The sequence below is a fragment of the Lepidochelys kempii genome, chromosome 10 (genome assembly GCF_965140285.1).
Source record: "Lepidochelys kempii isolate rLepKem1 chromosome 10, rLepKem1.hap1, whole genome shotgun sequence".
Taxonomy (NCBI): domain Eukaryota; kingdom Metazoa; phylum Chordata; order Testudines; family Cheloniidae; genus Lepidochelys; species Lepidochelys kempii.
In genome coordinates, this window is record NC_136389.1 from 55566987 (window position 1) to 55580285 (window position 13299).

The 13299-nt window shown below is 40.5% G+C and overlaps 1 protein-coding gene across 6 annotated transcripts in view; it reads left to right on the top strand.

Annotated features, from left to right (window-relative positions):
• APBA2 (amyloid beta precursor protein binding family A member 2) overlaps positions 1-13299 on the top strand; it is a 236850-nt gene that overhangs the window by 200190 nt on the left and 23361 nt on the right. For all 6 annotated transcript variants that reach the window (XM_073303675.2, XM_073303676.2, XM_073303674.2 and 3 more), the window contains 2 exons: positions 4370-4555; positions 9709-9888. In XM_073303675.2, the coding sequence (XP_073159776.1) occupies positions 4370-4555; positions 9709-9888 (366 nt within the window). The remainder of the gene's footprint in view (positions 1-4369; positions 4556-9708; positions 9889-13299) is intronic.

The following is a 13299-nucleotide window of genomic DNA, read 5'->3' on the forward strand; positions in this document are numbered from 1 at the left end:
GAAAAACGAGAGAAGGGGAAAAGTAATGCAAAGGGGGAGGATACTGAGAGCAGAGAAAAGAGCAATGATGTAGAGAGAAAAAAAGAGAGAGAATGTGGAGGAAGAGAAAGAAAGGTGGACAAGTGCGGTTAATACATTTTATTTGGCATATTCTTAGTCCCACATTTAATTGTATTAAACAATGGAAAGGTGTGGGGGGAAGCAGGAGAGAATCTACTTTTAGGATTGGCAGGACAAAAATCTTTGAGCTGCTCGTGAGTGGTGGACATGGGGGACAGAAACTCTAAATGCATAGATGTATTTATTTCTCCACCTCAGTTCTTTCTTGTGAACCTTGTGTTTATTATTCGGATACTTGGAACAGTCTCCTGAAAAACAACTCTCCCTACAGAGTTCCCGTCGTCTGCTGGGAGATGTCCATTATAATACATTTTCCCCTCCACTTATAGATGCTGCAGGACCCTGCAAATTCTCACAGAAATCCCCTAGCCCTTCTATGGCCATCATCACATTTCATCTATCACAATTTAGGGATAAACACACAATGTTTTATTTCAGACTGAAAAGAATTGTTAAAAGCATTTTAAGAATAGTGTGTGGAAAAAAGAGATTTTTCTAATCAATAGACCAAGTTGTTCCAATAAGCTGTCAGTGTTGGTATTTTTTTAGCTCTGTCAAGTTATATTGTATTATGGTTCTTAAAACAATTATTCTTCCTGACCTGAAAAACTCTTCTATTCTCTGGCCTGGGAGAGAAGCATTGTAATTTGATAGATGAATACCCAGATATGTGGCTCCTTACCTCTGTGAGGAGAAGAATTAGCTAATGAATAGTTAGAGAAGGGGTGGAAGGGTCAAATAATTCTCTGAAGTGGATCAAATTGCATTTCTTAAGTTATGGGCTGTGGTCCAGGACATACATTTCCCACTATATATGACCTTCAATCCATAGCAGAGTTCCCACTGCTGTCACTGGGACAATTACACAAAGGTCAGGGGCAGAATATGGCTTTTATGTAGTCACTAAACTTTTTTAGTTATTTGTCACATTCAGCATCACGTAGTGGAAAACAATCTCACTTGTAGGACCACTGCTATTTCCACCCTTTCATTTCTTCCCCACTTATCCACCTTTCTCTGTTTCACCTGTTTTTGTATGTCTCTTCCTTTTTTCCCTCTGCATTTCCTTCCCTGCAGTATCTCCCAATTTGACCCCCTGGACTTCACTCCCACCCCATTTGAAAAAATGGTCAGCAATGGTATAATAGATGACATACAAAGTATCATAATTGGCCTTGAGTTTACATCCCACTGAGAGTCATGGAGACTAGGTGTGTTCACACCTCACAGGGACAAGCTACCTGCAGACTCAAAAAGAGAATACTGAGTTTCACGTCTCAGAATTCTCTCCATAACCATGAAGACTGGAAACATATTTTTAACAGAAACTGAGATTTTTGCAGTGTCTTACTATGGGCATCAACATTGTTGACTGGGCCAGTTGTTGCTCCCAGCTCTGATTTAGGTGAATCCAACATCCATCAATCTAAGTTCTAATATGGCCCCTGACATGCTGGGTGGTAAAAACCTTGCAGAATTCTGAAGTGTATGCAAGAACATCTCTTTCTGCTTCCTGCAGCCAGAAGGGACTGGTGCTATTATTGTGGTGCTGTTTGGGGAAAGCAAGGACAAAAGCAGGCTTTACATTTTGCACTGGAGTTCCTGATGTCTGGGTCCACTCTGAAATATCTCCTTTGATTATAACAGTTTTCCATGCGCTTCTGAGTCACACAGGTCCCAGAAAGCCATATGTAGTGGCTCTGCAGAAGGTCAGGATGCAGGTCAACCTGCTGAACAAGGCCAAGGCAGGGCCCCAATGTGTTGTGTGCATTAGGTTGCTGAGGAGGGGCCAGGAAGGAAAGCTAAATCACAGGAGCCCCCTCAAGATGGTCGACTCCATAGCCTCACTCAGTCAGCACTGACCCATTGGGTATTTGTTTGTTAATGTTTTTACGTGACAAGTCAGAGTGCAGTAGGGTGGAAAAAGTTATTTGGCTGTTTCCGTTCACAACAATCTGCTCTGTTCCATCACTTCGCTCTCATTAGCCCAATTGCTACATATCTCAATTGGGCTGGATGAAATCTGACATCACATATGTAATGTCACACTGCATGACCACAGCCAATGGAAAAGTACCCTCTTGGGAACAGGAAGCAGCACCCCACAGCTGCAGAGCCAGGAATGATAGCTGCAGACCTTACATGGGCCACAAGCTGCAGAGGCCCCCTCTCTCCTGGACAAGGGCCCAAAATGTTTAAAAGGGAAACAATAAAACAATATATTGATTTCAGACTAAATACATGCAGCACGGGGAAGATCCAGAAAGCACTGATTCAAGAACAAGTGTTTGTATTCCAGTTCAAGCAGAAGATTTGATGGATTTTTACCTCTTCAGGCCAAATAACAATCAAATATTTCAAGAGTGCTGCTTAAAACCTGTATAAATTTACAATTACCTCGAATATCAACACAAAAAACTATTTGGCTTTACAATTCTAAATGTTTAAAGTTCTTTCAGAACTGTAATAGCATTGTTTAGCTGCAGCACACCTCATAAATGAGGAGTCTTACAAGGTAGCTGGTGGGCCACATTCATTTATTCTTATTCAGTGCAAGTTCACGAATAATAAAACTTCAAGTTTATACCCAGTGGAGCAAAGAAGCCATGATTAAAAATGACCTTGAAGGCTCTTCCTCTATGAGATCAATGCTTTTTGATTGAACAAACAAATGACAGAAGTATGAACTAGAAATCAATAATACAAAGTTTTAGATCATTGCAAAAGACAAATACATAGTAATATCCGGGATAAAGCAAGCTCGGTGACAAAAAGAATTCTTCCCTGACTGCAAACATTCGCTGACTTCACGTTTGCCCAAGGATAACTTATTAGTTCCATAATGATACATTCCTGGGAGAAAGCATCTGGAGATGGTAAGCTGAGATTTCCTTGTCCACAAAGTTTGAAAAGAGAAATAAATTAAAAGGCAGAAGTAATCCATCAAGAGGATGCAGTACTGAAAGATGTGAGATAGAGGTAGAAATTTTTGAAAAGTGTTTAAAAACTGCTCCAAAGTTATTTTTTCACGTTTTGGAGCAATAGCATGCTCTTACATAAGATACCTTTCTCAGGCCATCATTTGGGCAGGTTTCCATTGTTTCCTAAAATCAAGGAGCAAAAGGCTTTTCTCAGCTAAATCCAGGGGTCAAAGCTTGTCTAGTGTAACTGAGTTGGCAGCCTGACAACCCTAATTTGACTTGGCTGAGGAAGATTTTGACTAGTTATGCTGGTGAAGGCTTATTAGCTTTGATTATGCTGGTGTTGCTGAGAGGAGAATTTGCCCAGAGCTTTCCTGTCTCCCCTATTTTGCAACATACTGTGTACCAGTTATCCACCTGCCTACCCCCTACATCTTACAGGTGGCTGAACTTCAGTACTCCTGTATAGATACTGCAAATGGAAACCAACATTTGTCAACAGACATCCATAATGGGTCAAATTAAGACGTGATATGAGCTCAGACTAGGACCCAATTTACCAAAGGTACTAAAGCATGTGCCTCACTTTAAGCACGCAAATAGTGCCATTGACTTCAGTGGACTACAGGTGCATTGAGTACCTTTCTGAATCCAGACTCTAGGCTGGCCTCCCTTTCAGATATCTATGTCCTCGCTGGTGTGACTTACATGGTGAGGAGGAAGGAGGAAGAATATCTATGTTAAAATTTGCCCCTCATAATGAGGAGAAGGCAACACAACATTTACAATCCATTGTGAGGAAAGAAAATGATCACTTCGTATTTTGGAAAATGTTACATGATGGTTTATTGAACGCTTCTTTATCTTGTCCTGGCATAGCAGTAATGTTCATGATCTTGTTATAAACAGCTTCTGTCACTGCTTTATTTTGGAGTTTAATTGTTTGCAAAAGCCATGTCTTTTCAAACATGATGAAATTGTTTCTAAAATATTGGAACATATTTTCCTGTTACTTGAGGCCTGATGCTTTTAAAGTTTTTGTAATAGGCCTGTGTGCCAAATATCTGCAGTTGTTATTCAGACAAAATTTCCATTGAAGCCCAGGGGTTTTCAGTAACTCGGGCTATGACTTCAGTAACAGTTTTGTTTGAGAAATTGGCTGAATAAAGGCTGCAGGATCTGGCCCCACATTAACTGCACAAAGAGATGCAAGCTTAGCTGCCTGTTGTCACACTCAGGAAATTAGACAATACGGGAGAGGGGAAAAGTTCTATTTCTGGAGTAACACTGCATGTGGAACATTTTTGTTTATCTTTTGCTTTGTGAAGGAAACGATGATGGATCATGCACTGCGCACAATCTCATACATTGCTGATATTGGTAACATCGTTGTTTTAATGGCCAGACGCCGGATGCCAAGGTCTGCTTCTCAAGACTGTATAGAGACGACACCTGGTGCCCAAGAAGGAAAGAAGCAGTACAAAATGATATGTCATGTCTTTGAATCTGAGGATGTAAGTAAACTTAAATTATTTTTTTAATACAGTGTGTCATTTAGGGGACCTCAGAAATCTAATGGTATCTATCGCATGAATGCATTTTTGTTGCCAGGAATTTCTTTTCTGATTGGCTGATCCTTTCAAAGGTTTACAGGCTAACTTTTATAATAGTTGTTACTGTTCTGTCCCAAATTGCAATATTGGTAGAGGCTACAGCTTTGTTCAGGAAGGACAGGCAGGGCAAAAGAAATGATCAAGAATATATACCCTTGCTCTGAAGTCCAGAAGGAGGTGGGAGTCACTGGTTAATGATAAAAGGGGTATCCTGGTAGTAGTCTACTATAGATCAACAAATCAGGAAGAGGAGGCGAATGAGGCATTTCTAGAACAACAAAAATACCCAAAACGCAAGACCAGTACAACAGGGGACTTTTACTACCCAGACATCTGTTGGAAAAGTAGTACAGAAAAACACAAAATTTCCAGTAAGTTCTTGGAATGTATTTGGGACAACTTTTTGTGCAGAAAGTAGCCAAGATGGCAGCCATTTTAAACTTGATTCTGGTCAACAGGGAGGAATTGGTAGTGAATCTGAAGGTGGAAGACAATTTGGGTGAAAGTGATCATGAAATGATAGATTTCATGATTCAAAGGAAATTTTGTAAGCATCTGGAGGATGATAGGGTTATAAGGAATAGCCAGCATGGATTTGTCAAACAAAAATCATGGTAAACCAATTTAATTGCCTTCTTTGACAGGGTTACTGGCCTAGTGAATGGGGGAAGCAGTAGATGTTATATATCTTGATTTAGTAAGACTTTTGATACAGTCCCACATGCTATTCTCATAAGCATACTAGGGAAATTGGTCTTGGTGGATGCACAATTAATTGAAAGACCATGCTCAGAGTAGTTATCAATGGTTCACTGTCAAACTGGGAGTGTGTATCTAGTGGGGTCCCATAGGTCAGCCCTGGATCCAATAGTATTCAATATTTTCATTAATGATTTGGATAATGGAGAGTATGCATATAAAATTTGCAGATGACACCAAGCTGGGAGGGGTTGCAAGAACTTTGGAGTACAGAATTAGAATTTAAAACAACTGTGACAAATTGGGGAATTGGTCTGAAATCAGCAAAATGAAATTCAGTAAAGATAAGGGCAACACACTTCATTTGGGAAAGAAAAATCAAATGCACAACTACAAAATGAGGAATAACTGTCTAGGTGGTAGTACTGCTAAAATGATCTGTGGTTTATAGTGGATCACAAATTGAATGAGTCAACAATGTGATGCAGCTGTGAAAAAGGCTAATATTCCAGAGTATATTAATAGGAGTAAGTCACAGGAGGTAATTGTCCCACTCTGCTTGGCCCTGGTGAGGCTTCTGTTGGAGTAGTGTGTCCAATTCTGGACACAATTGGAGAGAGTCCAGAGGAGAGCAACAAAAATCATAAAAGGTTTAGAAAATTTGACCTATTAGGAAAGGTTTAAAAAAAACTGGGCATGTTTAGTCTTGAGAAAAGGAGACCAAGGGGAAACCTGTTAAGTCTTCAAATATATTAAGTGCTGTTATAAAGAGGACAGGAATCAATAGATCTCCATGTCCACTGAAGGTAGGACAAGAATTAAGTGGCTTAATTTGCAGCAAAGGAGATTTAGATTAGATATTAAGAAAACTAACTATAAGGGTAGTTAAGCTCTGGAATAGGCTTCCAAGGGGTGTGTGGAATCCTCATCATTGGAGGTTTGTAAGAACAAGTTGGTCAAACACTATCAGGGATGGTTTTGGTTTAATTGATCCTGTCACAGTGTAGGGGGATGGACTTGATGGCTTTTCAAGATCCTTTCCAGCCCTACATGATTCCATAGGAATGCTCTGCATTTTACTATTTAAAAGGAAAGGGAGTGACCACATCACAATTCTGGCCATTTGCACTCATCGTAGAAAGGCTAAAGAATGAATGGGCTTGGGGAGACACTCTCACCTCTGGGGAAGTGTGGTTTTTTTGTTTTTTTGTTTTTTTTAAAGAAAAGTTAAAGGAAAAAGTGTCAAGTTAGTAAAAATTAAAAGCGGGAAAAGTATTAATTTTTGTTTCTAACTTATAAAGATATTTTGAAGTACTAATGCCACTAGGGAAGTGTTCATTTAAATCCACCAGTTTAATGGGCAGTTTTAAAATCTGTTTCTTAACATGTTGTTTTCAAAATAAAACTAGCCCATTGTCTGATACAATTTTAGCTCCAGATCACATATTTTGCAAGGCAGAAAATCTTTCAGTTTAATATTTGAATTGGGAGGCAGTGTTGCCTGGTAGATAGAATAGCTGACTGGGCCTCATGAGATCTGTAGTCTGTTCCCAGCTCTGCCACTGCCTGCTGGGTGACCTTGGCAAAGTCGCTTTGCCTTCTTGTGCCTCCATTTCCCCATCTGTAAAATAGGAATAATGATACTTACCTCCTTTGTAAAGCTCTTTGAGATGTACTGATGTAAAGCACTAAATGAGAACAAGGTATCATTAAAAACAATAATTGATTCTAAGCCTGCATCTGGCTTGCATCTCTTTCCGATCTGTTGGTGAACTTGAAAAGCAGAGGGGAGAGAAGTGGACTGAACACCAAAAACTGATACCAATGGAGACAGATTAAGTAGCGGGAAGGGGACACAGATGACAAACCATGATAAGATGGGTTATAAAAATCTTTATTGATTACTTCTCAATGGTTGACATTCACATGTCTTGGGCATATTTATTTGTATTGTTGTTCATAGTGTGACGGGTCACCTCGTTGAAAAGAAATTCCAGAATATACAGTAATGTCACATGACTAGTTTAGCCGATCATTTCTCAGGATTTTCTAAATCTGTTTTCAAATGGTAGAATATTGACCTCTGTCTGTCTTTAAACAATGGAGTTTATTGCAACATGTTATTGTAAAGCACAAATTAAACAAGAATGTTACCTCTGTTGAATACTTGAAATAAACCATTTAACATCCTATTTTGGGAATAAAGAGTTATAGATGTTATAACATTGCCTACCATGTATAGAGATAGTGTGGGTATCCCTGACTGTATTTAGGTTGTGCCAGTTCTCTGACAAAGACCACTGCATTTTCAGAACAAAAACACCTTCAAAACTCAGGTGGTTGGACTGAATACACTGCTTCCTCACATATGATATGTGATTTGTAGCTGATTGCTAGTATTTTGAGGGACTCTACACTGCAGGATACAAGCAACTCCTATTTAAGTCAGTAGGAGTTGTTCAGATCCTGTGGTGGAAGAAGAATAGGGCTCCTGAAAACCATGTTGACCTACCAAATCTAACCTATCATTCTCTTGTGATCTGCAGTGGATCAATATGGGAGAAATAAAAATTTCAGTTAAGAAAACTAATTTTGCACATAAATACCTCCTGCTTTTTCCTACCTCTGTCTCTCACTGCTGCAGTGACATCTAGAGGAACTAAAAAGCAAAGTCTGCTACAAAGGTCTATGATTCTGTCTCAGTTAATTATTTAACATTTGTACAGTGCCTTGAATGTGTAAAGTGCTAAGTATTATTAATTATCATCTGTCTTTTCATTTCTAATGTGTCTATTGCCCTAGGCTTCCAGACATTAGTCAGTGCAATTCAACTCTCTTACAGTTAACTTTGATGGGTAGTCATCTCATATTGCAGAGACTCCATAGTCAGAGGAGGTCTCCAGAAACACACCAGAGACTTGGAGAATGACTTAACAATCAGAGTCCAGCAGATTTTCCTAAATGTGGCTAGGATATGCCCAGCAGTGTTTGGCCAGTGTGCACCATGATCATAAAAGGATTCACTGTCACAAAACCATACAATGCAAGAAGGCACAGACACATTATTAAACATTGCTGATGCGGGCAGGCAGTTCAGGCACTGCTCTGGGTTAAATAAGGCAATCAGCAAGTGGGTAGGGGACGAGGAGACAGGATTTGCTGAAGCTATGGGACAGGTACAATGGCTGCAAAGTGAGAGCTGATGGATTTGCAGAAGTGGCACATGCAGTGGTATAATATCCAGGAGTATTGAAGATTCTGATGATGGAGCAGGCCAAACTAATCATGCATCCATTTGTGACGGTGGGCTTAATAATCACAAACAGGGAAACTCTATTCTGGTCACACATGCAAGCACAGACCCTCCTCTCTGCTGCACAGAGGACTGCACTTGTGGTCAGAAAGTACTGAGTGTCCAGACCAGGTGACAATCTCTCTCCTAAGGTATAGTCCACGCTGTGAAAAAGTCTGAGAACTCCTGATCTAGAATATATTTCTTCAGTGCTTATAGAAACAGATGCATAAGCAGCATATTACTAGCCACTGCAGCTTCTTGGTGAAAGGAGGTCATAAGAATGGCCATAGTGAGTCAGACCAATGGTCCATCTAGGCCAGTATCCTGTCTTCTGACAGTGGCCAATGCCAGATACTTCAGAGGTAATGAACAGAGGAGGCAATCATCATGTGATCCAATCCCTGTCATCCACTCCCAGCTTCTGGCAGTCAGAGGCTAGGAACAGCCAGAACCGGGAGTTGCATCCCTGACCATCTTAGGTAATAGCTATTGATGGATCTATTCTCCATTAATATAATTCTTTTTTGAACTTTGTTATATTTTTGGCATTCACAGCATCCATTGGCAATGAATTCTACAGGTTGACTGTACCTTGTGTGAAGAAGTACTTTCTTTTGTTTGTTTTAAACCTGCTGCCTATTAATTTAATTGGGTGAGCCCTAGTTCTTGTGTTATCTGAAGGAGTAAAAAGCACTTGCTTATTCATTTTCTCCACACGAGTCATGATTTTTTACCTCCATCATATTCCCTTAGTCATCTCTTTTCCAAGCTGAAAAGTCCCAGTTTTCTTAATCTGTCGTCATACGGAAGCTCTTCCATACCCTTAATCGTTTTTGTTGCCCTTCTCTGACCTTTTCCAGTTCTAAGATGCCTTTTTTTAGATGGGGTGACCAGAAGTATCAAGAGGTGAAGAGTTTGCCCGATTGAGTTTCCCAAAGAGAGATTTATGTTATCGTTGCATTCTGTATTATTTTGGGTGAATCTTATAAGCGAGCTAGCTCTATTCATTGCTACTGAGTGGTGTTCCTCCTTTTCAGCTGTATCTTATTTTATTCTACAGGCACAGCTGATAGCTCAGTCAATTGGTCAGGCTTTCAGCGTGGCCTACCAGGAGTTTCTGAGAGCCAATGGAATTAATCCAGAGGATCTCAGTCAGAAAGAATATAGTGACATAATCAATACCCAGGAAATGTATAATGATGATCTTATACACTTCTCCAATTCAGAGAACTGCAAGGAGGTAAATTCTTTTTTTTAATTTTTATTTCATGTTGTTAATCCTGTTTTCTTATTTTTAATATTGATGTACACTCTGAGCACTCAATTGGCATTTTAAGAGTACATTTGCATGGGAAATAAATGATTTTATTAGTATTCAACCTTAGTAGCTTTATATTTTTCCTACCCATTTTACTTTCAAGGCCCTTCTGCTTCTATCATAATAATAATAATTACATTTACATTTCATATAAATGGGAAACAGTAATACCTTTACACCATGCTTCAGGTGTCAGTTACTTGCGTGTTATAATGAGGTGTTGATATAATAGGGAAGTTGGTAGTCAGGTTTTAATGACCTTGAAAATTCACATTTTAATAGATTTTATATCTGCGGTTTGGCACTAAGCGTCTCTGTAAATGAGCTGACGTTTCTGATCTCAGTAAGATATCTTTGGTGTATTTTCTGTATTAAGACTGTGTGTTTTAATTCCCATTCTAGAATAAAATCATATCTGGTTAATTTAAATGTTGGAGGTGCATATAGAAGAGAGGCCTGCTTCCAAAATATTACCTGCAAAGCTATGGGTGGAGGAGCATTCATCTGACATAGAAATAATGGTTTTTAATCAAGTTAGATAAAAATCACGGGACAGGATCCAAACGTAGATAATATGACCTTAAAGGCCAGATTGTTCTTAGGTTTTGTGGGTGTTTGAGGGCAATGGGTGGAACAGTGAGCTGTCTGCCATCTCACTGCTCCCCATGCAGGGATAGGGACCATTATAGTCTGTGTGCTTGGGGATAATAGGTACTGCTCTTTGGCACCCCCACGATACTATCTCCCCGAGGAGCAAGTGGGATCATGGCAAAGGGTAGGTGCAATGTGTGCACTCCCACTGCACATGGGGAAGTTGCTAGGGGAGAGAAGGGATTTTGTCTCCTGAAGAGATTGCAAAACTCTTCCAGGGCTTAGGAGGCTTCTGTCCATCACCAGTACTGCTTGGTGGTTGAATACCATAGACTGTCCCTAATATAGCATTGTTTTTAGTCCATGAAAGAAGGGTTCTATGGAGTTCTGGCTCTGCATGGGACAAGCATGGCTGGCTCTTATGCTTCTGTTATTATCATAGCTCTTTCAAATCCCATTCATCTTATACTCAACACACTCCTGACTATCAGACTTCAGAGGGGTAGCCGTGTTAGTCTGGATCTGTAAAAGCAGCGAAGATTCCTGTGGCACCTTATAGACTAACAGATGTATTAGAGCATGAACTTTCGTGGGTGAATACCCACTTCATCGGATGCATGTAGTGGAAATTTTCAGAGGCAGGTATAAATATGCAAGCAAGAATCAGGCTAGGGATAACGAGGTTAGTTCAATCAGGGAGGATGAGGCCCTCTTCTAGCCACCCTGGACACACCACATGATCCATTGTCTACAGCCAAACACTGAGGTACAACCGCATTTGCTCCAATCCCTCAGACAGAGACCAGCACCTACAAGATCTTCACCAAGCATTCTCAAAACTATGATACCCACATGAGGAAATAAGGAAACAGATCACCAGAGCCAGATGTGTACCCAGAAGCCTCCTGCTGCAAGACAAGCCCAAGAAAGAAACCAGCAGAACTCCACTGGCCATCACATACTGTCCTCAGCTAAAACCTCTCCAACGCATCATCACTGATCTACAACCCATCCTGGACAACGATCCCTCACTTTCACAGGACTTGGGAGGCAGGCCAGTCCTCGCCCACAGACAACCCGCCAACCGGAAGCATATTCTCACCAGCAACTACACACCCCACCATAGTAACTCTAACTCAGGAACCAATCCATGCAACAAACCTCGATGCCAACTCTGCCCACATATCTACACCAGTGACACCATCACAGGACCTAACCAGATCAGCCACACCATCACTGGTTCATTCACCTGCACGTCCACCAATGTAATACGCCATTATGTGCCGGCAATGCCCCTCTGCTATGTACATCGGTCAAACTGGACAGTCCCTACGTAAAAGGATAAATGGACACAAATCAGATATTAGGAATGGCAATATACAAAAACCTGTAGGGAACACTTCAACCTCCCTGGACACAAAAAAGCAGATTTTAAGGTAGCCATCCTGCAGCAAAAAAACTTCAGGACCAGACTTCAAAGAGAAACTGCAGCGCTTCAGTTCATTTGCAAATTTGACACCATCAGCTCAGGATTAAACAAAGACTGTGACTGGCTCGCCAGCTACAAAAGCAGTTTCTCCTCCCTTGGTGTTCACATCTCAACTGCTAGAAGCGGGCCTCATCCTCCCTGATTGAACTAATCTCGTTATCCCTAGCCTGATTCTTGCTTGCATATTTATATCTGCCTCTGGAAATTTCCACTACATGCATCCGACGAAGCAGGTATTCACCCACGAAAGTTCATGCTCTAATACATCTGTTAGTCTATAAGGTGCCACAGGACTCTTTGCTGCTTTTACTGACTATCAAAGGTAAAGGGGACTTCTGCTCGGAAAGGTGACTACGTAAAATAAAAATAGCACTTTTAAAGATGCATCTTCTCCCTCTCTGTCTGACAAGTTGTACTACTACCAATGAAGTGGGTCCAGTAGAGCTGTGGCATTGATCAGCCTGGTTTCTTTCCCCCCGCCTCCTCCCCACCCTACACAAATAACAGCAGCAAAATTAACATCTGAAACCTCATTGCAGAATCTTCATTGTTGGTAATATATGAAGTGGAGACAACTTCCCTTAAGTCAATACCAGGTTTAGCATGGCATGTCAGCATGACTTACACTGATAATAATGGTGTATATTTCATATTTTACCTTTGAAATATGACCTTTCATCCAGGAAGGTCTCTAAGCACCTCAAAAACAGAATGAGGCACATGGGGCCAAATCCTGTGCCCACTGAAGTAATGACAAAACTCTCCTTGGTTTCAGTGTGATGAATATTTGGCCTGTGTTCTAATGGTCTGAGTGCAAAAAGCACAACTTCTGCATTGTAAAATGGTCTCATTTTGTGACCCTGGGCAAATCACTTAATCTTTCTGTCACAGTTTCCTCATCTGTGAAATAATAGGTGTAGTAGCACTTCCCTGCCTCACAGGGGTATTGGGAGGATTCATTAATTGAGGTTTAGAAAGCACTTTGAAGATGGAAAGTGCTACATGCTAAATGTTATTTCCAAGAGACAGGTCACATGATTTCACTGGGGGTTTTGCCTAAATAAGGGATGCAGATTTTGGACCTATACATAGGAAATGCAATCATTTCTGGGTGAATCATGGTGACTGGAAGTGAAGGTGAAAATCCATATTCAACTGAAAACCAGTCCAGGTATACGTAAATTGTAATTTATAGCATTACAAATAGAAACGGTAAAGAAATGGATGTGTGGTTTATATGGGTACAGTTGTTG